Below are 25,854 nucleotides of genomic sequence, written 5' to 3'. Positions count from 1 at the left end.
ATGTGTAATTTTTTTTGGGTAGTTTTACTCTTTTGATGATAGTTTTTTTTCCAAAGTACACCTTTAAATATCCAGTGCTTCACATCTTTCAAGCGATTATAATCGTTTTATAATATATTCATGAGGCGCGCTTCAAAGGGTCAGCAGAAATTGAATCAAACACGGTGCGCATGTCGGAAGAGAATTTGGGGTTACATCGAAAGGTGACCGTGTGGAGACGTGGGTTCCCGTGCTTCCGCTTAGCCCCCATGCACGCGTCCCATTCAATTGTGTCTGAGCCGAGGTCCCAATGAAGGTAAGAGGGACACATTATCGTTCCCTGTTTACCTGAGGCACCTGTCTCACCGTTGTCACGCACTAACGACCGCTATTCCTGATCGAGGCAGGACAAAACGGAGCACCACAAGGTCAGTAGTTGCAGCAAGTTAGCAGGGCAATTTTGCTAACGTTACCTAGTCCAGCTAGCTAGACGGTTATTAGCAGCGAGCATATTGTGAAGCGGCATTTTTTGGGGTCTGTAATGTTTGTCAGTATATAGTATTTTCCTAGATCGTAGCTTATACCGAGTTAAATTCAGTTGGTAGAGACTTAGCTAAGTTAGCTGCACAGAGCTACAGTAGACAGAGTCTAGCTAAACTTGCTATTGGCGAGCTAACCTAAGCCAGCTAACGCTAGGGTACCACAACTGCAGTTTCCTTGGAGTAAACTATCGATAACTTAGTTAGCTAACGTTACTAAACTACTGGAGCATAAAACAGCTGTAGCTGACCTTAACTGGGCAACTGATACTGGAGTGGGTTTATTGGGTGGAGCGCATAAGAAAGCTATCAGTGTAACGTTCGGTGTGCTATTAACTAAACAGTTTATTTAACTAGTAGTTATTTTCAAATAAACATATGACCCCATAAACCTCTCTCCAGGATGAAGCGACTCCCCATCCTGGCCCTGCTTCTGTGGCTGTGTGCCATCTTCTACGTGGGCATCTTCCTGTTTGTGGGCGGCTTCCTGCTGGTGAGGCTGGAGGTCAACAGGACCAGCACCTGTGGGGACGTGCTGCTTCCTGGGGGCGGGCAGCAAGGGGACTTCTGTCGGGGCCAGCCGCGCTTCCGCAGGGCCGTGATCCTCATCATCGACGCCCTGAAGATCGACTTTGCACGATTCGACCCCTCCAACGCGCAGCCACGGCCTTACGAGAACAAGCTGCCCGTGTTTGAGGAGGTGATGTCATCCAGGCCCTCTCACGCGCGCCTGTACCCCTTCCGGGCAGACCCTCCCACCACCACCATGCAGAGGATCAAGGGCTTCACCACCGGCTCACTGCCCACCTTTATCGACGTGGGCAATAACTTTGCCTCCAGCGCCATCTTGGAGGATAACCTCATTCACCAGCTAGGGCAAGTGGGTGAGTACTAGTTGCACGGATATGGTCCACTCTGTCATTCTGCTGTCTGTAATAAACTCAGTGTGGTCTTCAGAAAGGCAGTGGTGCCTCTTGAGGAATTAAAGGTTTGAAATGTGAGGTCCGGCTACTACCATGATTGACCGGCACGTATTCTTGCTTTGCTCTCCGTCCCCCTCCCTATAGGTAAGCGTGTGGTCTTCATGGGTGACGACACCTGGGAAAGTCTCTTTCCCAAGAAGTTCCATCGCTCCCTCCCCTTCCCCTCGTTCAATGTCAAAGATCTGCACACTGTGGATGACGGCATTCTCAAGCACCTCAATCCCACCAGTAGGTGTCAGCCAAGAGCATAGTCTAGACACTTTGGCGTGCTTAGTGGACTCTCCTCATCTTTGTACTGTCCTGTCTTGTTCTTTCGCTATGTTTAGTGTCATGCACAGACCAAGGGACAAATATGTGGCTAAAAATCTGAATCTGAATGAGTTTTCCTGCGTTTTGTCATAGTAACGGGAGATGACTGGGACGTCTTGATCGCTCACTTCCTGGGGGTGGACCACTGCGGTCACAGGTTTGGGCCTGACCACCCAGCCATGGCCGACAAGCTCACCCAGATGGATGGGGTCATCAGGTCAGAGAGCACTAGTGGCTATTCTCATATCTCCTAGCATGTTTCACAACACTGCCACTGCTATATAGGGTCACCATCTAGAACATCTAGAAAACATTTGACCGTATGACAGCATTGCAAGTCTACTGAGAGAGACGCACTTTTGGTTAGACAGTGAGCTCAGTCATGGGATGGTCTCTGTCCCTCTGTGTCCCGCCTCCAGGTCTGTCCTTGACCGCCTGCAGAATGACACCCTGCTGGTGGTGATGGGAGACCACGGTATGACCGATACAGGGGACCACGGAGGAGAGAGCCAGAAGGAGACCGATGCCGCCATCTTCCTCTACAGCCCCTCCCCCCTTTTCCCAGCATCCATCTCTCAGGTGAGCCTACTGGCTATTATGTTCTCTCTGTCCCTGTTGCGCCCAATCAAATGAGTAGTTGGACCCTTCTGTGTTTAGTTAAGTTATATACTGTAGTTAGTTCCTCCCTGCACCTCTGTTTTTGGAAGTTGGAAGTATGGAGTTTAGGCTTTCATTGCATTACCGGTGTCAGGCTGTTGTACTGTTTTTTATCCGGCACTTAACATCTTGCCCAGGGACGGTAGTTGAAGCTACTAAGCTAACACTGGCACATTTACTATGAGGGCTCATTTCCTAAAATGTTCCTAAAATTGTTGATTGGTGTGCATTGTCCCTGTCAAAAATAAACTGAATAAAGTAAAGGCTCACATTGTCTTCCATAGCTCCACCGTTCTCCTGTTTGTCCACGGCTCCTTATCTTTCTGTGTTCCTGCAGAGCGAGCCGGAGGTGGTGCCCCAGACGGACCTGGTGCCGACCCTGGCTCTGCTCCTGGGGGTGCCCATCCCCTACAGCAGCGTGGGACAGGTCCTCCTGCCTCTGTTCTCCGCAGACGCGCAGACACGAGGCGCACCGGCAGGGCTCAGCCAGGCGGAGGCGCTGTGGATCAACGCCAAACAGGTGAGGCCTTATCCAAAGATACTCTAGGACTGTACCACATATGTACACGTATGTACAGTCTATGTAACACATAAGTGCATGCTGAGTGCTTTAGGGTACATCGGAATTCGGCTCATGTTTCCAGACTTTCAACGGAAACAGAGATGTGTTTTCATTGATTCGTCTTCGATCTCACACGTTGCCCCCTGTCTTGTGAAGGTCAACCGTTTCCTGGAGACCTATTCCAGTATGGCCAAAGACATCCCTCCAGAGAGTCTGTCCCAGCTGCAGGCCGCCTTCTCCCGCCTCTCCTCCCACTACCTCGGCGCCGCCCGAGAGGCCCCGCCCCCCTCGCCGGCGCCGCTGGCCTCAATGCAGGCCTACCTCACCTCGGTCCGCGACACCTGCCGGGCCACGTGGGCGCGCTTCAACCCCGCCAAGATGGTGGCGGGCATGGCCGTCCTGGCGTTGGCCTGCGCGCTGTGTCTCCTCCTCTCCGAGCTATCCTCCGCGGTGGTCAGAGAGAGTGGCTTGCTGAGGGTCCCCGTGGCGGCGGCGGTGGGGGCGGGGCTTTGCACGGCGGCGGGGCAGCTGTCCACCCAGGGCTACGTGGAGGCGCCCTGGTGCCTGTGCGCCGCGGCCCTGGCGTCCGAGCTGGTCCTCCTCCGGACGGCGAGACGGGCCCAGACCGCCGCGGTCGTCGCCGGCGTCCGACGCGGCTGGCAGCCCTTCCTCCCGACCCCTCCCCTCCTCGTGATGCTCCTGCGCTGCGGCTCCCTGCTGTCCGACAGCTACGTGATCGCCGAGGGCCGGGCGGTCACCTTCCTGCTCTTCTCCCTGGGCCTCTACGTCCTGCTGCGCCTCAACTGGGACGGCCTCCTGCTGCCCCCCAGCCACGACCCCCAGAAGCCCCCCGGGCTGCTGCCCTCCCCCGTCCTGTCCCCCTCGGCGGTCAGAAGAGAGAGCGGGACCTTCCTGGCCTCCCTGGGGGTCCTGGTGGGGACCCTCTACCTCTCCCTGTCCTTCCACGCCTGCAGAGAGGAGCAAGGCGCCTGCCAGCCCTCCCCCTTCCTCTCGCCCCTCTCCCGGTTCCAGGACGGCCGTCTGAAGAACCTCCACTACGGCCTCTCTCTGGCCTCGCTGACCGCGTGGACCTGCCTGCTGCGCCGCTGGCTCCGCCACTACGGCAACCTCAACAGCTCGGGGGGCGCGGTGTTCGCCGCGCGCTGGCTCCTCCCCCTGCTGTCGGTGTGCACGGGCCTCCACTGGGCGGTGAGCGCCACGCCGGAGGAAGGCTTCAGGAACCTGGCGGAGCTCATCGGACTGGCGCTGGAGGTTCTCCCACGGGCGGCGTTCAGCCTGCTGGGCCTCGGCGTCCTCCTGCTCTGGCTGGACCCCCTCACTGTCTTCACCAAGGCCGTCGCCGCCCCCGGGCGAGGCTCCTCCTCCTCCCTCCCGGCCCTGCCTCCACGCTACCGGGCCAGCACGGGGATCAGCCCCCAGGCAGAGCTGCGCCACCTCATCCCCCAGCTCTACCAGCGCATGCGGCGCTCGTTGGAGGACGGCGGCGAGCCGGCCGGGGGGGAGGAAGGAGGCGAGGGCCGGCCCGCCGTGGAGGCCTACGGCCTGGGCACGGTCTACTCCGCCCCCCTGGTCCTGCTGTGCGGCCTGCTGGGTCTGGGGCTGCTGCTGCTGCACGCTGAGAGCATGGCTCTGGCCTTCCTGCTACTGCTGCTGGAGATGGGAGCCCTCCTGCACATCCACGCCTCGTCCACTACCCTCAACGCCCTGCAGGGGGCGCAGTCTGGTAAGAGCTCCGTATCGCAGACGGTGACCGGAGTGTGGGAGGTCCGTTTTTTGCTTAAGTTTAGCACGCGATGTAGGCTGCGTCCGAATCGCATACTTCCATACTATATATTATGACACTACATCCTTTTTTATGTCCCAATATATAGTATGCCACATGCAGTATGGCAAAAATACCAGGATGTCCTACTACATCCGGTCGTATTTTGCAAGTCAGCAGGCTTTTCTGACTATTCTGACCCAGAATCGAGTCGCGACAGCTGTGGATCGCTTTATCCACAGCTGTGGACTGCGACGGATGTAGTCAAATTTCAAGGAGCAATGTCGACAAAGTAGTGTGTCCCAATTGTACGCGTACTGTGTGCAAAGTACATACTTTCTAGTAGCACGTACTGGTAGTAAAAAGTATGCGATTCCGAACGCAGCCGTGATCTCTTCTCTGCTCAGCCCACACCCAGATGTTAGTAATACGTTTCTTCGATGTCCCTCTCTTTCTCCACCAGGGGGCTTTGAGGTGCCCTGGACCCCGGTGGTGCTGTGGTCCCTGGCGGCGACCCAGTTCTTCCACGCCACGGGCCACCTGCCCACCTTCACCTCCATCCAGTGGGGCGCTGCCTTCGTGGGCTTCCCCCACGGGCACACGGGCACCATCCTGCCAGCCGCCCTGGTCGTCCTCAACACCTTCTCCTCCCACATCCTGTTTGCAGGTGCAGGATACTAACATGGTTTTATTAACTAGCCTGACGGAGAAGAATACTTAAGTAGTAGTAATAATAATAATAATAATAATAATAATAATAAATATAATATATTATTATATGAGAAAAAAAATAATAATATATATAATATATAAATATAAATATAATAATAATAATAATAAATATAATATATAAGTATAAAATATAATGATGATAATAATAATCATAATAATAATAATAAATAATAATAATTGTCGACGTGTATCGTAATGTGAGTTTTCTTCTTCTGTGAGTCCAGTTGGCTGTCCACTGCTGCTGTTCTGGCCGCTGGTATGCGAGGTGCGCGCGGGGCGGACAGGAAGAGGAGGAGCCGGAGGAGGGGGGGAGGGGGAGGACGCCGTCATGGAGATGAGACTGAGGGAGAACCCCCAGCAGTTCAGCGCTGCCCTGCTGCAGCTCGCAACACGCTACCTCTTCATTAATGCAGCACAGGTGATTAAATACACACACACACACACACACACACACACACACACACAAAGCACTTCACCCTTTGCTTATTGCGCCCTCTCCTCTCAGGTCTTTGCATCGGTCTGTGCAGCTGCTATTCTCCGGAGACACCTAATGGTGTGGAAGGTTTTTGCACCCAAGTAAGTGTCTAAAAGGATTTTCCAATCCCATTGTAAATCAACCCGGAAAGACCATTGACAGTCGAGAATACTTTTGGGACGACTGTAATGCCATTAGTATATCTTCCTTCCTCTGTACACACTGCGTATTGGATAAAGGGGTGCAATGTAGTTTTAGTAGTTTCTTATACAGCACAAAGGAGAAAACTGACATAAGTTGTGTATTGTTGTGTGTTTCGTGTTCTTCTAGCATGTGCACGAGGACACGTGAGCGTTGTAGTGATGTTTCACACGTACGTTAGCGTGCGTGAAGTCTAGCCTTGTAGCTACAATTACAGCCCGCCCTGTTTTTCTAGACCAATCAACTCAACTCAACTCAAACTTTATTTATAAAGCACATTTAAAAACAACCGTGGTTGACCAAAGTGCTGTGCAGTATAGGCACTAAACAACAAAATACAACACGAAATAAGACGATAAAACAAAGAAAGGGTGGAAAAACATAAAAATAATTATCGGAGTGCTAAGCCCGTCATGACATGAAGGCCACTGAGAAAAGGCGAGTTTTCAGCAGACTTAAGGACACTTCTAATATGCAACGCTAGGCTATTCCACAGCTTGGGGCCAGCTACCTCAAAGGCTCAGTCACCTCTGGTTTTGAGCCTAGATTTAAGGACATGTAGGAGTAGCTATTTTCTTGACATGAGTGTTCTAGCTGAGGAGGAGGAGGAGGAGTTCAGCTAGATATGGAGGTGCCAGGCCATTCAAAACTTAAAAGCAAGTAACACAATATTAAAATCAATCCTGAAGTGGACAGGAAGCCAGTGCAGGGAGGACTACATGTGTGATGTGGTCAAGCTTTCCGTTTGCGGTCAGAAGTTGAGCAGCAGCATTCTGCACTAGCTGCAAACACCGGAGTGAAGTGACCCAGAGGTTTCTATATCCATGAGCCAATTGACCTTTCCGACCTGTCGATCACGCTGAGAAAAATAACCAATAAGGTTGCTTGACTTCTTAAGACCACGCTGCTGATGTCCAACAAACAACACTTGTCTGCATTGTGTTCATAGATTAGACATTAGTTTGAAGAAAATGGTTCTTAAAACGTATAGAAAACTGGCCTGCAGGCTGCTGTACCATAATGTAATTATAAGAGAACAAGCTGTACGATACTCCACATCTCCCTCCACACATCTGTTTACAGCAGCGCCGACACAAATAGCTACAAAGCTAGTAACGTCAGGCGCTTGGATGTACAATAGCTAATTAGCCCATAGCTAGTAGTCAACAGATCATTCTCACAGGCTTATTTTCTAAGAATGAATGCCACTAACTTACTCTCCCTACTTTACATGTGCAGTAAGACTCCACTCCAGATTTTGTCCTGATGAGTTTCAATCTGGAGTTTGTGAGGCATCTGTGCCTTCCGCACCTACAGTAGCATCGACTTGTATGTTGTCACCTGCTCCGTCCGAAATCCAAATCCAAATCTCATAGATATGCTTGTGTAAAATAGTTCATGCCTTTCTGTAGAACTCTCTTAGATAAAGTAGTGGCATTTGGCAAATAACATACAGTACAGCAATATGGTCAGGAATCCTTGAGAGAATCATCAGATATGTGCTTTTCAGTAGACATTTTATTAACTTGGCTTGTGGCGCATAGCAGCAGTAACTAGGGGGGGCGGAGCTTGCTGCCTGAATAGGAAAGATCTATTGATGCCATGGTTTTGTGCAGTGGGATGCAACCTACCTTGCCACTTGGCATCTGTGCTGTTGTGAGGTAAACGGTAGTCACATTCTAAACATTAAAAAAGGACACTTTCCGAAAGACTTAAACGGTAGGAAATGCATTCAACATGTTTATTAATTACATAGGTTACCTTTAATGTTTTTGTCCTAGTCATTACACCGTACTCTGTGCCATAGGACTAAAGGCTGTCCCTCTCTGTCCTCTCATGTCCTCGTCCCCGTCTCTCCTCGCATGTCCTCTTTCATTCCTGTCCCCATCTTTCCTCTCCTCCCCTCCCGTCCTATCAGGTTGATGTTCGAGGCCTCAGGGTTCCTGGTCAGCAGCGTCTTTGTGCTGATTGGTGTTACCTTGGTGATGAGAGTGGACGTGGCCGTGAGCCACTGGTTCAAAAGACTCCTCCCTGAAACATCCAGGTAGCATGCCACTTCCACTGGACTGGTCTGGTCTGGACTGGTCTGGTCTGGTCCGGTCCAGTCCGGTCTGGTCTGGTCCTATATCCCTCACTGCCTGGGATGAGGAGGCATATGAAGAAGTCTTGATAGACCCAGGGGGAAGTCCTCAGACGGCCATAAAGACGGCCATGACTATCTGCCAGGAGGAGGAGACAGAGTGAAGGACTCTTCAACGGGAGAACAATGTGATGTCACCCGATCTGCTCCTCCTCTAGTCCTTCACCAGAGCCTTGGCAGGTGACCCCTCTGACCCTGTGAGACCAGCACACACTCCTGAACAACCTGTTGAAGAAGACGTGCAGCACTCCTCCTTCTTGGTCAGCAGTTGCTGTTCAGATGGCCGGTCAGCGAGGCTGTTTTCTGCTAAGTCGGGGCAGGAGGATGTCGGGACACGGTTTTAGATCTTTTGAGACGGGTCAAAAGCGGTCACTTTTAAGAAGCCCAGGTCTGAACTGTGAATGAATCTATCCCTGTTAAGTGCATTGCTGTACTCTTATGTCCGTCATCTACTGTCTAGAGGTGTCTGCTGAGGGAAGCAATCTGTTCGTATGACGTTTTACTTACTGTATTCTAAAGCTGTTCCATGATCTCGGTTACTGCCAAACTAACAGTATGATGTTACAGTATTCCAGAATATCAGCAATTACTCTCCTGATTTGATTCTTGAAATGAGTATTGTAGGTTTGTGACTGCTTTCTAATCAACTATTTAAATCAATGTTGTTCTTTTTTAATCACACAGTATACATGTTTAGTCTTAACAGGCCAGTCAGACACCTTTCCATGGTACAGGTTTAAAGAATGATGTGCGTGATTGTATGATTTTCAAATTTTGTTTGCTGAATAATTGGGTGAGATAAATGTTTCATGTGGGCAAGCCTAAGTCTGTGGTCAAAGACACAAATGTTACAGTACAATGTCTGCAGCTAAATACGCGATACTGAAGGGATGTTGTTAGCTCAGGTTACATTAGCAGTAATGCCATAGAGCTTTCTTGCTGTAGTTGTTCCGTGTGAGTGACGGTTGTCGGTGAGTGGGTGTGTTCTGGTGAGTGGGTACTATAGGGATGCACTGCACACATTGTTGGGAATTGATCATGATTGAAGATGGCAAATGTTGGCACACTTTTTGTCATGAAAAATACATTTTAATATAACGGGTGAACCTGATTGATTTTACTTATTGTGAAAATCTAAATAAACTTTTTGCACAGAAGTGTTTTGACATCTGTTCTATTCAGTCCTTAGATGAGATACTGTAGACAAACTCTGGTGGGGGAAATTGGAGTTGAGCCAGTAGGCTGTGCTCTCTGCACACATTGGTGAAGTTCACCTATATCATACACAATCTTTTCTAAAAAAAAATGAGAGTCCATAGGCAGTCTGTTTTCACAGCTTAGCTGTGAAATCCCAGTCACAGCAGTGCTATCTGTGACAGGGTGCAGGGTGGGCTGGGATATATTGCGAGCCCCCCGAGACGGCTCTAAGTCGCAGCAGCGCTAGGATGAAACTATAATTCCTGCCTTCCAGGAGGCCCTCCCCCCCCCGCCCTAGCGGTGGCCCTGACAGGGTGGAAACTCCAGGAACTAACCTGGTCACTCAGGGTGGCCTCACACCCAGCCTGATCTCTCCTGACGGAAGTTTCAGCAAATACTTAGTAGTTAATCATTAACATGCACAGTCTCGTAATCATTATGCATGCTGCCATTTCTGGAATCCCCCTATGTAAATTACTATAAACACATTACTGACTGATGTTTATTACTTTTGATTAGACTTTGAAGAGTCTAAGCAATAGAAAAATGTGGTTGATGAGAGCTTAAAGGAGTAGTAAAGGGAAAATGCATGTTTAGCCTATACTTATGATCATATACAATGGTTCAGATCAAAACGTTGACAAAACTAGCACTTTTGAGAAAGTCTGATAATTGCTTTTTTACCAGATACCATTGTATATGATCATAAGTAACCTTAAAACAGGGCTAAACATGCATTTTCCCTTTACTACTCCTTTAAGTGCAAATTTAAACTCTTGCTGCATTCTGGAGGTACAGTATGAGGCAAAACAGCATGCTGTTATTGTTCCTATGGGGTCTCTGTAGGAGAGAAATGCTTTCAAAGAAACAAGTCACTTTGTTTATTTGCTTATTTAAAGGATACCCATTAGCTAATGGACCCCATGGCATTAGTATCCCGGGGTTCCACACACAACAAACCATACAATAAAAATACTGTACCTTAAAAAATACTGTACCTTAAGACAGTGACCACAGATACAAGATATCATTGCAAATTAAATAACACAAGATAATTCATTTTTTTAAATAGCATCATTAAAAAGCAAACATCCTTCCGACAAAAGTAAACAACAACCAAGCATCCCTCTGAAACCATGAACAGTTCATAACAATTTCATAACATTTTGGTGCATAACATTGAGACAACATTGGACAGGGAACAGGGATGAGACAGGACAGTGCAAAGACAGGACAGTGGAAAGGGCGAGTACAAAATGCAAGTGCAAACAACAAAAAAGCAATAAGAGAGGAGAGCAATATACAGAAGTAGTGCGGTCAGATACAGTGAGTATGCAGACTATAAGGTGTAAGTGAGTGTGTGTATATATATGTGTGTGTGTGAGGGCGGTGCATCCTACACATACATACAATCAGGTCATGTGCAAGTGTGTGCATGTGTGTGTGTGTGTGGCATGATATGTGAGTGTGGTGCATCCTTTACAGCACATTCAGGTCATGTGCGAGTGTCTATAGACCGTGTCTCTCAACGGTGGTGGGGTCCGAGGTGGGTCGGGGGGGGGGGGGTGGAGTCAGAGGGGGACACAAGCCTTGTTGTGAGGCTGATGAGACTGATGGCCGTGGGGAAGAAGCTGCCACTGTGGTGTGCGGACGCAGTCCTGATGGACTGCAGCGTCTTGCCTGAGGGGCGTGGCATGAAGAGATTATGGCCAGGGTGGGAGGGGTCGGCCACAATCTTCCTGGCCCGCTTCAGGGTCCTGGAGTTGTGCAGGACCAGGAGGGAGGGGCAGGTTGCAGCCGATCACCTTCTCGGCCGATGGGATTACACGCTGCAGTCCTTGGCTGTAGTGGAGGAGTACCAGAGGGTGAGAGAGGAGGTGAGGACGGGGGGGGGGGGGGGGGCTGGTTTCTTCCTAAAGTCCAATCATCTCTACTGTCTTGAGAGGATTGAGCTCCAGGTTGTTTTGGCCGCACCAGGACAGCAGCTGGTCGATCTCCCAGCTGTAGGCAGACTCGTCTCCCTCAAAGATGAGTCCAATGAGGGTGGTGTCATCTGCAAACTTCAGGAGCTTGATAGACTGGTGGCTGGAGGCGCAGCTGTTGGTGTACAGGGAGAAGAGTAGTAATTTTACATTCTCAAATTGTTGTATAGGCTCACTAGATTTAGATTCAGTTTTGTCTTATAATCCAGTTTGTACCTTGACTCCAAAACAATAATTTTAGTGTTAGATATTTAGAAGATCCATTCATGCACTATGTTCTGCTTTTTTTATAAAACTTGATTGAGTTCACTGCGCGTAGTTGTTGCATAAATCATCAGCATTCACTGCTCGTAGTTGTTGCATAAATCATCAGCATACCTGTACAGCGCAATACTAGCATTACTAGCAGAAGGCGAATCATTGGTAAAAATAAATAAATAGAAAAGAGGAGTGGTCCAAGACAACTTCCTTGTGGCACACCACGTTAGACTGAATTATAGACAATTGATAGACAATTGGATTGGCTGCCATTGTAGTAGACCCTTTTGTGTTCTAGAGAAAAGCTAACTCTGTATTATTCATCAAGGTAATAGTAGATGGTGTGAAACCATACAATCTGGGCTTTGCCATTAAAACATCATGATCAATGACATCAAAGGCAGAACAGTCTAACATAACTACCTCTGAGTTATCAATTTATTTTAGCCAGTCTGTCATTTATGTGAGTACAATGCTGGTAGAATAGCCTTGCCTGTATGCCCATTTGATAGTTTAGTTAGTTAGTCCATTAGAGGTGAAGTAGGCCTAGTATTGAATCTGAACATAAAGAAATGTTTCCATAACTTTGCTGAGCACATGAAGAATACTTACAGAATACTGCAGGTCTGCTGTTATCTCCACTAAATGTTGATTTAGCGTCCTTAAGCAATGGAATGATTTCACCCTCCTTCCACATTCTAGGACACACCCCACATAGCAAACATCTATTCAATACAGTATTTGACCCATAGGCCCTGAAATTCGATCAGCAGTTAGCTTAAACACCTTACTGTCAAGGCTGTCTTTACCTGCCGAGCTACTGTATAATTAGGAAGGGACTTCAACAACCTCCTGACCTCTCTAACTTCAACAGTTCTATGAAACTGCTGCAATTGCAAGCTATCATTTCAGCCCAGGATTAGTTGCATGATTGGGCAAGGCACCATACAGTATGTCACCACTACCGATGAGCTGATAAGGTGTGAAAAATGAGAACCCATATTGGTACTGTCATCCTCCATTTGGCTTCTTTATCATCAAATCTGAGCCTATGATGGGGCCCTGATTACCTGTCACTGTCACTGAAGACAAAGCACTTACTGGAAGTCCCCTGCATGGCTGACTGCCACCTACTGTGCAACGACTTCCCAGCATTCCCTCCCGTCACATTTCTCAATGCCATCTCGGGTGTTGTCTTCCTGATATAATGTTCCTGAAGTAATGTCCCAACAGAGATCAGAACATAACTCTGGCAGGGGTTGAATAGGAGTCTTAGTGAGTGTGAGAGACAGATTACACCATAATGGTGTGTAGGTTAGGCCTGCATATCACTTTGAAGAGTCGTTAAAGGTAATGATGGGAATTCTTCTGGGAGAGGCTGCAAGACTGAACAGGTCTAGAAGATCGGTTCATTCTTGTTTCAAATAACAGAATGAGACCGCCGCATCTGTGCCAGAGTTATGTCTGGAAATTACTTATTTCACAACCAAAACATAATTTGGGTTTAGGGGCGACATGACCAACATTAGACATGGTGAGTCACAGATGATGATGAAATCCAACAATCCAGCAATTAGTCTGATAGAATCATCCTTCCTTGACCCTTACATAGTGACCACAGTGGGGCTGTAATCATTGGTATGGGAGGAGTGTGACGTCTCTATCTCAGCCCATCAGTGCTGTTAATAGAGTGAGACGAGCTGGAAGAAAAGGGAAGACAGATTTAGCTCAGTGCAGGATAAAGTTAATAGAACAGCTTTGTCTGTCCCTCCATGCCTCTCCAGTCGTCAGAGGTCAAATAGATCATGCAGTACATAGAACCCCATTGACAGTGTAGACAAGTCAACCTGTAAAGCACTGTGTATATAAACTTTATTGCGGACACAGGCCCATTCAAAGAACATACAAATGACAAAAACACATAAAAGTATTCAAAAACAGACTTATAAAAGGCACTCATACCAGTGTCTCCAGATGTACTAGATGACTGGTATCTGACCGAGCGGCACCTGGGATTGGTCAGACTTAAAATGACATAGTTCTTGGACTCATCAAGTCTACACATAAACGTATACATCAGATTTCTCAAGAGAGCTTGTAAGGTGCTTAACCTTGAATCACAGAATAGCTTACTGGCACTGCTACTCCTAGGCTTATTCAGCAGGATCCTGAGACAGTCATTGTATGCAACCTGAAGCTTGGTTAAAGTCTCTTTTTTGCAGGTTACGCAGAGGGGGGCTGTATACAGAGGGGTGCAATAGGCTCTGAACAAGTTCACCTTAACATCATCAGAACAGAAGTGGAACTTCCTAACTAACATGTTAGCTTGCACATATAACATTCTTCTCTGTCTGTACATGCTGGCATCGTCTTCGATCTTGTCAGTGATGATGTGCCCCAGATATTTTGTACTCTTACACACACACACACACAAACACACACACACACACACTCACACACACACACACACACACACACACACACACACACACACACACACACACACACACACACACACAATTTGCCCTGACAAATAAAAAACAGGGAAATTAAGCTTCTGGTCTTCCTTGGTCCTACATATTAACACAACACTTTTCTTGGCATTGTACTTAACATCAAACTTGACCCCATATTCTGAGCATATGTTAAGCAGCTGCTGGAACCCAACTACTGGGCGATACAATGGCCAAATCATGGGCATACATAAAGTGATTTAAAAGAGTGTTACCAATCAAGCACCCTGTCTTACACCCCTCCAACTGATTCGAGAGGTCATCTATATATAAGTTGAATAGGGCAGGGGACAGCAGTCCCCCCTGCCGTACTCCATTGCCTACACCGAAGGGAGAGGATAGGCTGTTCCCCCATTTAACCTGCATACATTGTTTTGCATACCAGTATATCAGGATGCGTATGATGCTTCCAGACACGCCCCTAAGCTTGAGTTTAGCGAAGAGCTTGTGGTGATTTACTCAATAATAATCAATAATCAATAAACCCAATCAGCATTGTTGAACCCCATCTTCTGTGTGATTCAACAGCTTCTTTCAAGGCATGAATACATAGATCTGTACTGTGCTTAGCCTTAAAACCTAATTGATTATCTGTATGCTGGCTAGGGCAATGGGTCTATAGTTGTCCATACGCCCTACCTTACCCGCCTTGTCCTTAATGACAGGTACTTAAGTGACTGTCAGCATTGAGTCTGGTAGTATACCATGCGTCATCAGCCCTGTGAGGCAAATGGACAGCAGCGCTGCTACTCTGGGGCTGACCCTGTGACCCTGGGGCCAACTTGAAGTGCTCTCCGGTGATGTTATACATGCCGCTCACTTTGTTATCAGCTAGTTGCCCTATAGCGTGGTAGACCTCCTTGGGAGTAAAATGTACCATATTCCTTATCTGTCTTACCTGCACAGTAAGGCTCACTTTCGATGCAGTTGAAGAGGGCCGCATAGTGCTGCCTCCACAGTTCTGCTATATTATCTGCACCAGATACACCCTCAATGCTGCATGGTAGTACTGCTTAGGCCCTATTCGTTGCTTTAACCTCTTTCCAGAATTCAGTGGCATTGTTGCCAAGCAAATTCTCAGCCATAGCGTGAGCTCTCAAGTCTTGCTCGTGCTTTTTAACAAAGCGCACTCCATATTTAAACCTAGCATTAGTAAGCTTCTTGTACTCTAGGTTAGCTCCCCGTCTGGGTCTACCAGCAATAACCCAGGCCCTATGGGCCGCCTTAGCATCTGCATGGGGGTCCAGCTACATACTTACTCCAACCTGGCTTGATGTTTTTAGCCTTTCTGGGGTGAGTGTGAAGAGGTCTACTGGCCTCATGTAAAGCGCTCACTATACTATTGTACATAGCACAGAGATCCTTACAGTGAGACATTATCACAGTTAACATTTGAGCATAAAATAGCATCCATGGGTAGCTGTACTTCCCTTAAGAGGGCGTCTGTCCTCCCACAGTAATATAAACTTTGGAGGGTTTAGCGCACCCCTGGTGTACTGTATAAGTCAGGCAGATTTTCGACATTTATCATAAACAGGTAAGTGATCTGTGGTAGCCAACCCGTACAGAATTTCAACTTTTACTAGACTGTTATATGCATCGGCTGAACAGATTACATGATCCGGCCATGATGTTGTGTGCCGTGCTTCACTGATGTAAGCATAGAGAGAACCAGTTTACTATACTTGTGTTGCTTCTGTCTATGAAATTCGCTATACAAATAGAATTTGATTTGATTTGACCCTACAGACAAACAGCCTAATGTTAATGCATTCTAGCATGCTACATTAAGCGTTTGAATATGACCGTCTTGTCGGCAAAATGTTACAAATATCTAAAGAATTTAAAAAAATCTGAAAAAAAAATATATTTTTAAATGTTTTAATCCTACATTCCAACACTTCCAGAAAGCTGAGAAACTGTGCTTTCTATTAATATAGGAAGAATCCAATTAACATTCTAAATGTAGCCACTGTACTCAGCGTACTAAAAGGGTTGCACAGGACTAATACTAATGAGGGTGCTGTTTTAGGGTACAGGTACACGATGTGAGTGTGTCAGACTAATGCATGCTTTTATCAGCAGGTTGGATTACTGTAACGCTCTCCTATCTGGTCTCCCAAAGAAAGCTTTTAGTCATCTTCAAATAATAGTACAAAGTGCTGCAGCACGGGTCCTCATTAAGACCAGAAGGAGGGCACACATCACACCAGTTTTAAAATCACTACACTGGTTACCTGTCAGTTTTAGAATTGATTTTAATATTCTTCTTTTATTAGTTTATATGTCATTACATAATCAAGCACCTAAATACATATCAGATATGCTTTTAAAATATACATCTAGTAGGTCCCTCAGGTCCTCTGGCACTGAGCTTTTAATGGTCCGTAGAGCCAGGACTAAGAGGCATGGGGAGGTCCTAGAGCCAGGACTAAGAGGCATGGGGAGGTCCTAGAGCCAGGACTAAGAGGCATGGGGAGGCAGCTTTTAGTTTGTATGCCCCCAGCCTTTGGAACATCCTGCCAGAGGACCTGAGAATGTCTGAGACCGTGGTAGTTTTTAAGCGAGATCTTAATACATAGCCTACCTTTTTATCCTTGCTTTTACCACATAGTTTTACTTGTTTTAATATCTTAGTGTTCTTAATTTGCATTCTGTTTTCATAGTTTTTATTCTATTTTACACTATCTTATAATTTGTAATGCTTTGACTTTTATTGTTTCTTTTAAATCGGTTCTCACTGTGTTTGTATGATTCATGTTTTTATCCTTCTCCTTTTATATAAAGCACTATGTGCTACTTTGATTTCTATGAATGGTTCTATATAAATAAAATTACATTGACATTGTCTGTCTTTTGTGCTACCCCTAACAAAGGAATAAGGCCAACTCACACTCAGCCTGTAGCCTACATACAGTACTGCTATTCACACACATACATGCACACGCACACACACACACACACACACACACACACACACACACACACACACACACACACACACACACACACACACACACAAACACTCACACCACACATACAGTGCAGTAGACAATGATTAAGTACTAGTTACAGTATAACCTAGAGCTACAGGTCCTTGAAACTGGCAGATTTCCAGTTAAGATAGGGGTGGGAATTTCTGGGAAATTACATGACTTTGAAAAGTGAAAGTGAAGGTGAGTATCTGGGAGTATATAAAACTGAGCTGGGACCTGAGTTGTCAATAGGTCCCTGGAAACTTGTTAAAGGATTAACACTCAGACAAGAGAACTGAAAATGTCCTCTATATTCCGGGTGGCAGCTCTTGTCCTGTTGGCGTCAGCACTCTGGAGCCATGCAGTCGGTAAGATCCCCTCTCAGCAGATCAACCGCAACATCAACAACAACAACAACAACAACAGCTGTAACTGATAATATGGGTGTTCTACTGCAAATGTATGAGTCAGTAATTATGTAAAAAACAACAACAACAACAATGTACTGTATATATATACTGTAACAAAAAACATTTTAAGTTTCTGCAATGGCAAGGAGATAGACGCACAGACAGGGCAGACAGAGCTGTAACTGATAACATGCTGATAATCTTCTGCTGCAATAGACAGATCAGTGTATTTATGTGTGTGTGTGTGTGTGTGTGTGTGTGTGTGTGTGTGTGTTCCTTCAGCAAACCCAGATGGCGCGATTGACTGCTGCTTACAAACAAAGGATATCCCCATCCCCTGGAGGGTGGTCAAGACCTACTTCTTCAAGGGCATCGACGAAGGCTGTCTGATCCAGGCAATAGTGTGAGTTACTGTTCAGATCTAGAGATGGTTACCTAAGCTACTGTAACACTCAGGTAGTGAGTGTGGACCTATGTCCATCCCCCCTTTGCTCTCTGTAAAGCGCATTGTGTTGCCTCTGTGTATGAAATGCGCTATACAAATAAAGTTTGATTTGATTTGATGTATACTATACTATAATAGCTCCGGCATAATCCTAACATTCATTTCATTTCATTTCGAACCTTTATTTATACTCGTAAAGCACTGAGGTTTCCCTCATTTACAGTGTTGACGAGCTTGCACAAATACACAAATACACATTCTGACTAAAGTATTAGTTACTGCCAGGTTTTCTGTGACTGCACATGTACAGTAAAGCCTACCTGACCTGAGCTGCTCCTGTCAACAGTTTTGTCACGAAGAGGAATAAGAAACTGTGTGCTCCTCCTGCCTCTGGTAAAAACTGGGTGGCCAAACTCATCAAGAAACTCAAGAGACAAGCAAAAAACAAAACAAGAAAAAATGGTGAGATTATTTGATACAACCCACATAAACACAATTATGAATTGGTCAATTAATCATGCAAATACTGTAGGTATTTTTTAAATTATATGAATCTAACCCCTCTGTAATCTATTGACTATAGTAGCTAATCAATGTTATGTGCACTTTGTCCTCAGGTAAAGGACGTGGGAAAAAACGTTTGTGATGGTCTCCACTGACAACCATCCTCACATTACCTGACGTTCAAGCAATTAGCAGACAAGGTCTCAGGATCGGTGGCTCTAGTTCAAGTTCAAGGCTTTTATTGTCATGTGTATTTATAAAAGAGAGGTCTAGAGGTCCCTCGGGTCACAACTGAAATAGGAAAGACTGCTTTTAGTTATGTTGCTCTTATAGAGCATGGAATAGGTTTCAGGAGACTTTTAAATTAGGCACTTTGGACACTTTTAAAATTTATGATTCAGGAATATGGGGTTGAGGTCTTTGTAAGTATGACTGTATAACATGTATGAATATGATTTTATATTGTTAAATTGTTTTTATATATTGTTTTATATTTTTTATATGTGCTGTGTAACCAAGGCATCGTTGGGAATGAGACATTGGTCTCAATGGCTAAATAAAGGTTAAAATTAAAACCAAAAGCAAACAGGCTAGCCTGCAAGCACATCTGTAAACCTAGCTGACCAGCAGTTTGACCCATGCTGTGACCACCACTGAGACTGGTCTACGGGTTGTTTTATGATGGTGCAGGGACTCTAACTTGTACTGTAGATATGTAAAGTAGGCCACAGTCACTAAGCGTATAAATTAATTAATATAAAATGTTTTATGTAAATAAACAACACATGATATCTCTCCATGATTCATTCACTGCCCTGCGGCTAAATTAACCTTTTCTTGCCAAAGTCTCACTTGTGATTGTTTTTCTGTGGTCAACATGATGGGAAATAGTAATCAAAAAATTCTGGAATTCTGGAATCTCAAAATTCCATATTCAGAACACAATACAGCATTAAAACTTAATCTTCAGAAACGAGTGTTAAAAAATGAAGGAATAACCCTGGGGATTACGGACCCAGGGACAGTGAGATGATGTGAGAGGAAATTGTGCACGCAAGGTCATAAAATAGATATGGCTGCCACTCCCTTATTGAAGGAGGTTACCGGAGGACAAGAAATACCGAGGACAGATGAGTTCAACCCAGAGCTGCTCCCCCCACCCACTCATCCACCCACCCACACCACGCTCAACCAATATCCGTTTGTGAGACATCAAAGTCAGTCTACTATAAAATAAAACCCATCCTCTCTAGCTTTGGGTGACTCTAAACATTCTACAGTGTTAGAATCTATGCACCTTGTTCTCACAAATGAACGTCCGAAATATAAAATGTAAAGAAATCACATATATGTGACTTAAATATCATATTACCATTCTTGGATCCATCTGCACTCCCCATGTGCCGAGAAGACTGATCCCGGAGGTTTCAGAAGTGCTCCAACACCCTTCCTCTTTCAGACTGACGCCTATGCACAGACGACAAAGTGACATGTCTATAGATGGAACCGAGGGGGTGAGCCCTCCTTGTGGGGGTGAGCTCTCAACAGACTATTCCTCTAAATCCTGGCTTCACACCCAAACCTGTCAAACTAATGGCCCTCTATTTTGTATGGGGGGGGGGGGGGGGGGGTGAACACAAACCTCTTCAGAGTTATGGTGTTATAATCCTTTTGAGCTGACAGTCCTATCAGCCTGAGCTATGGATGTCACTGCCTTCTGCCATCTTTGTGATATTATTTATCACTCCCTTGGACAAGCTTTTGCCCATGTTTCTATTCTTTAAACTAGAAAAGGGCGCTTAGAGAGCGCATACCTCCGCCCGTGATGCATGTCGCAGCATGTACAGCTCAAATCGGGGTTTCACGCTCGGGAGGTAGAGCGGCTGCCTGGGGATCGCAAGGTCCCCGGTTCGATCCCAGCTCCCGGCGTGTGCCGAAGTGTCCTCGAGCAAGACACTGATCCCCAAAATCCCTCCCTTACCTTGTATCATCGCCTCACAGCAAGAAGGTCTCTGGAACTTTCTATGTGGAGTTTGCATTTGTTGGCAAGGGTTTCCTCCCAAAAGAACCCAATACGAAAAACACGCAGAAGAACAGATGCTCTTCAGTCCGGTCCCTGACCAGGACCTGGACTGAGCACTTGGACTTGGTCCCCGGGGCGTCGTGAGCGATTGCTGCCCACTGCTCCTGGCTGCCTATTTGTTTGTGTGTGTGCTGTGTGCTGTGTCACCGCTCAGTATGTAAACAGGGTATCACGGCTAAACATGGATAGACGAGAATTATTAATAATTAATAATTAATCAATTAATAATTGCTTAAACGTTGAATAGAGACGTTTCTCTTATCGCATATAATAACAATAGTTTGACAAACAGGAGGTGTGCTCGGCAGCGAGCAGCGAGCAATTCCAGGCGAGCGTGCCCGAGCTGGGGTATTGTGATATGCGGAGCGCGTCCACTCAGCGCCGTCCAGGTAGCTCCACTCCTGGGCCCAGGTTCATAAATCATCCTGACCCCTGTGTCCAGTACTGACCTGAATTCTAAAATGGCTCTATTCAACGGGTCTAACTTGCTATCTAGGTCTACTGGACGATGACACGTTTAGCTGTGATACCGGGCTGCTCTGTAATGTGTGTGTGTCACTGTGTGGCGAAATAAAGACCCCCACCTCGGGTCCTGTCACTTACTTATTTTTGAAGTCTAAGTGAATGGGGCAACCCCCTCGGGTCAGAGCCAGTGGGGGGAGGGTTTGGTCAACAACAACAACAACAACAACAACAACAACACAACAGCTTCACCTGCTCTCACCTCCTCAAGTCTGCACACCTGCTTGTTGTGTGATCTGTCATCAGCAGCTCCTGGTTCCTTCACTTCAGGACCATTTTCTTGTTTATGCTACAAGTTAGTTAAACCTTCGAAGAGCCTCTTTTTTTTTCTCGAGAATTTGCAGTATAGCTGCATACAGTATTTCAGTAAAATTCACTCAAGCTTTGATAAAGTCTGTGAAGATCATTTGTGGAGGACGGTCTGAAGATGCAGTGTAGCAATTGTGGTGTCAAATGACCAAAACATGTGGGAGGAGGTAAGTTTGATAGGTTTTACAGTTTTTTACAGAAAAACAGTGATGGACTTCATTATTCCTGCCAGCTCAAAGCATACAGTATGAACCTTTCTGCTCACGTGTTGCAAAGTGATAGCACATACGGCTGATTTGCTATGATTTTATTTTTTTCAAGTTTTAAACTTTAAACAGTTGCTGTAGCGCCACCATCAGGACTATTGGCCCACAATGCCAGATGAAGACTTTTGGCATGAGAGTGAATGTGCAATGTGATTTTTCATGCAGGGGGAGTCAGACCTCCTATAGGAAGAAGTTTCCAGTGAAGAACATTCAGAATATTGAATTCAAATACTGCCAGCCGAGCTGCCCAGCCCCTAGCTGAGCAAGGCAAACAATATTCAGTGCTCAATATGAAAATGTTGCCATGCTTGATTGCTTTCATATTGGGGGCTGGATGATTGTGCTTGCAGCCAGCCAGGCGTGCTGACACAGTCTCTGTGATGTTCCCTAGCTGCCAGGTAATCCTGGCTATCGGTCTCAGCTGTTCATGCAGTGACACTGATTTATCTCCTCTGAGGCTGAAGCTTAGATTCTGACCACATAGCACACACACTCCAGATGCCCCCAGAATCCTTTGCTGCCTGCACCGCGGAACACTTTGATTGCATTACGCTCCTAGATGGGCTGCCAGACGACTTTATGATGGAAAACACTTTCAATGCAACTGCAATGATTTTGTTAACGACCATAACAGTACGAATCAAAATGTTATCTGGTTTGCCCAACGACATTGAACATATTCTGCTTTACATTGATTATGGAATTCATTTCCAATTTCTAACATTCAAATGTCCATTTCGTACCAAAATAGCCGGGTTGGTGAACTTATTATGTTGTCTTCCAGTTTTTGGAATAAGTCCTGTCACATCCAGTCCCCCTCAGTATCACAGTGTAGTGTCATCTGGATCACAATATCTCTGTGCTCTATTCCACTGATAACTATTGTCTGCTGTGTACATCCTGTACTCACACAATCACCTCTAAGCAGCATCTTAGCCTGCCTCTCTCTCTCTCTCTATGTCTCTCTAATTCAATTCCCTGGAGAAGAATGTGTGTGTGAATTGTGCGTGTGTGTGTGCGTGTGTGTCTGTGTGTGAGTGTCTGTACAGTAATGTATATGTGCGAGTGTGTGAGGTATAAGAGAGAAAGAAAGAGAGAGAGAGAGAGAGAGAGAAAGAAGGCTGAACAGGCCAAACGAGCAACACATTAAGCTAATGGAGCCGGTGGGCTGGTCCCTTGCTGCTCCTAGCACACCCCAACCCCCAGCCCCCCACCCACCAACCCCATTCCCTGGAAACATCTAATGCACTATTTACCCAGGGCTCCTGGGTAATGACTGGACTTTCCTGTCAGTCAGACTCTATTCGCCTTTTATGAGAGTATGCTTTGGAGAGGGAGAATGTCTCAAAGGTTTACTTTCATTGTGTGAACAATGCACATTCATCAAATGTCTCTGAGACACAATACGCTGCTCTGGACAAAGGCATTAAAATGAAAAACTGTTTCTATGCAATTTTCACTGTTCCCTGGCCCTTCGGACCAGTTCTAACCGGTTGTATAAGATTTTCAGGATGTGCTTTTAATACTATCTCTGTAGAAAAAAAAGGGGATACAGATGAATTATCTCCGATAGTCACCATGGGGGATCTCTGATTAATTTATTAGACAGGGTTATAGGACCACCAAGCCTTCCCCCACACAACACAGACAAACCATCAGAGTGCATCATGGGAGCTCCTGTTCTGTGTGTGAGAGCATAGGTGGGTGCAGAGGCCTGCTGGGACGATGTAAACAGGGTAGAATTACTGATGTGATTCAGCAGATGCTGTAGCCATAAAGAGGATGAGTCACATGCATACAAGGTGGACACAATAGGACCTCGCTGAAGTCTAAAACCTGATAATTACATACCTGAGGTTTTCTATGTTTTCGCACTCAACAGTCTACTGATTTATACTGAGCATTCGGAGGCATATTAACACCGGCATTCCTCCCTCCGAATCCTCCTCTAAACACGACACACTATACTCCACTATTATGCACTTCAGTAAGTCTACACGTTGAGTGGTGGTCAATATAATAAAAAATTCTTAAGACACACATGTTCAAGCAGGCCTTCGGCCATCTATAACGCCTTGCTGCTCGCAATGTTGTCTTTTTCTGTTCTGTGTCGTTTTAATTTTGTCTCGTGTTGTATTGCCATTTTAATTTATTACTGTAAAGCACTCTGTGCATCCGTGCTGTGAAGAGCGCTATATAAATAAAGCTTACTTACTTACTTACTATAATGCTCATTTTCTGTTCGAGGATAGAGAGACAGGCATCCATTATGCTCCAGCATCCGCTGCTATCTTCTATTTATACTTTAACGTGATTGGGTACAGGACGGAAGAGGATAACTACAATGACAGACTGAAACAGCCGATGAGTCAATATTAATGACCGTTAACTGTTACTGATGACTAGAGAGAGAGAACAGATATTACCAATGGTTGATGGTGAAAAGAGGGAGTAAAACTATGAAAGAGAGACAACCATATTACCAATAAAAGAGAGACAACCATATTACCAGAACTCGTTGCTTCCTAACATTCGGTTCAGAGAGGCTGACTCCATTAATTAACTACCTAATTGCCTTCTCCTCCAACAGCCATGACAGGCAACAGTGAACTACCTTCGACCGCAGTGGACTTAGAGTGCGTCAGAACTTCAAAGTTTAGAAGAGACTTAAGACTTCAGAGTTTATGGTGGCTCTAAATGACAAAAAGACGTATCTTCAAGTTGCAGAATAAATTACAGAAGCTCGTCAGGGAGGGGAGTGGATACTCTGGTGGTCAGTCGTTTCCCTGTAATCCTCCTAAGTGCTCCTCAGGAGCGGTGTGGAGAGGGCAGGAGCTGCGGGGGTGATGTGGAGCCCCATCATTCAGGGCTGTGGGGGGGGGGGGGGGTTCGACTCACCGGGAACCCAGAAAAAGCTACTGCATCTATCATGCTGGTACTGATGTTGACTGACTTTCTGGAGCAAGTCCGATCAATACTGGGAAATGCACTGTAGGGAAAAAAATATATCACCGTCCTGGATACAGAGTTTTGCTCTTTGTTGTGGTGTGTTTGTGTCCATCCATCTTCCTTTGAAGCGTGTGCCTAGTTTGCTCTTCATTTCTATTCATCCCAGCGGGTGACAGCAGCATTCTCTTGTTGTTAGACCTTAAAAGATTTTATTAGGACGTGAGAGTTTGGAATGCGGAAGCAGAAGTGGTGAACTTCCCCAGTTTTATAACTGAACCCGTACCTGCTATTAAGACGAGCTGATATATCAGCAGATAATCAAGAATCCACAGTAGAAACACACAATTTTGAGAAGAAAACCTTGCGAGTAAGAACACAGCACAAAACTATGAGTAATTATACTACACACAGTATATGGCTATGTGGCCTTGTAATTTAAGGGATACAGTACATATTGAAATCCAGTAAGGTTTCTTCTTATAAGTTTGATCCATACTAATCTGTGGTGAAGTGAAATCTATCCGTCTTTGTTGGCAGTCCTTTTACTACCAGTAGCCAGGCTAAACATAGAGGAGAGAAGGGAGACCGACACAAACAAAAGGAAGCTTGGCTGCACCCGGTGTTGAAGATGTTCACACGGTAACACTGCAACACCCTCATTTCTGAGAGATTAGACAATCTGGATCTGAATCAAAACAATCACCACATATACATGTTAGGCAACATAGAGAGAGAGACAGACAGACAGACAGACAGACAGACAGACAGACAGACAGACAGACAGACAGACAGACAGATAGATAGATAGAAAAAACCCACAAAGAGCAGCAGTAAAAAACACAAAGAGCAGCAGTAAAAAGCGCACAGTCAGGTTGTATTTACCGTAGGTACAGTCGACAGCCCTGGCTATACCGTCAATTCAAGTCAGTCAAATCAGTCAAATGAAGCTGTGGGTCAATTCAAATAAATTAGGAATAGATTTGAGGAAACGGGAACACTGTCTTCACTTGCTTAACAAAATCCAATATTAAAATAATATGTTTCGGTACATGACCTTCTTCAGATACTGTATATATTATAT

General features: G+C 45.9%; 1 protein-coding gene across 1 annotated transcript; it reads left to right on the top strand.

The window, feature by feature from the left end:
• Window positions 1-322: 322 nt before the first annotated feature.
• pigo (phosphatidylinositol glycan anchor biosynthesis, class O) lies at window positions 323-9,397 on the top strand. Its single transcript, XM_084461476.1, has 11 exons — window positions 323-407; window positions 921-1,402; window positions 1,586-1,729; window positions 1,904-2,027; window positions 2,230-2,389; window positions 2,805-2,987; window positions 3,186-4,773; window positions 5,276-5,479; window positions 5,769-5,962; window positions 6,050-6,120; window positions 8,139-9,397. The coding sequence occupies exons 2-11, from the start codon at window positions 922-924 to the stop codon at window positions 8,266-8,268; spliced, it is 3,279 nt and encodes a 1,092-aa protein (XP_084317602.1). The 5' UTR covers window positions 323-407; window position 921; the 3' UTR covers window positions 8,269-9,397.
• Window positions 9,398-25,854: the final 16,457 nt, after the last annotated feature.

The sequence above is a fragment of the Borostomias antarcticus genome, assembly GCF_949987555.1.
Source record: "Borostomias antarcticus genome assembly, chromosome: 2".
Classification (NCBI taxonomy): domain Eukaryota; kingdom Metazoa; phylum Chordata; class Actinopteri; order Stomiiformes; family Stomiidae; genus Borostomias; species Borostomias antarcticus.
Note: the sequence above shows the minus strand (reverse complement) of the source record. Positions and strands in the feature narration are given on the sequence as shown.

Coding starts and splice junctions, on each gene's coding strand:
- pigo (XM_084461476.1), top strand. CDS start 922: ATGAAGCGACTCCCCATCCTGGCCCTGCTTCTGTGGCTGTGTGCCATC. Junction 1,730..1,903: donor CAAGCACCTCAATCCCACCA/GTAGGTGTCAGC, acceptor GTTTTGTCATAG/TAACGGGAGATGACTGGGAC. Junction 2,988..3,185: donor TGTGGATCAACGCCAAACAG/GTGAGGCCTTAT, acceptor TGTCTTGTGAAG/GTCAACCGTTTCCTGGAGAC.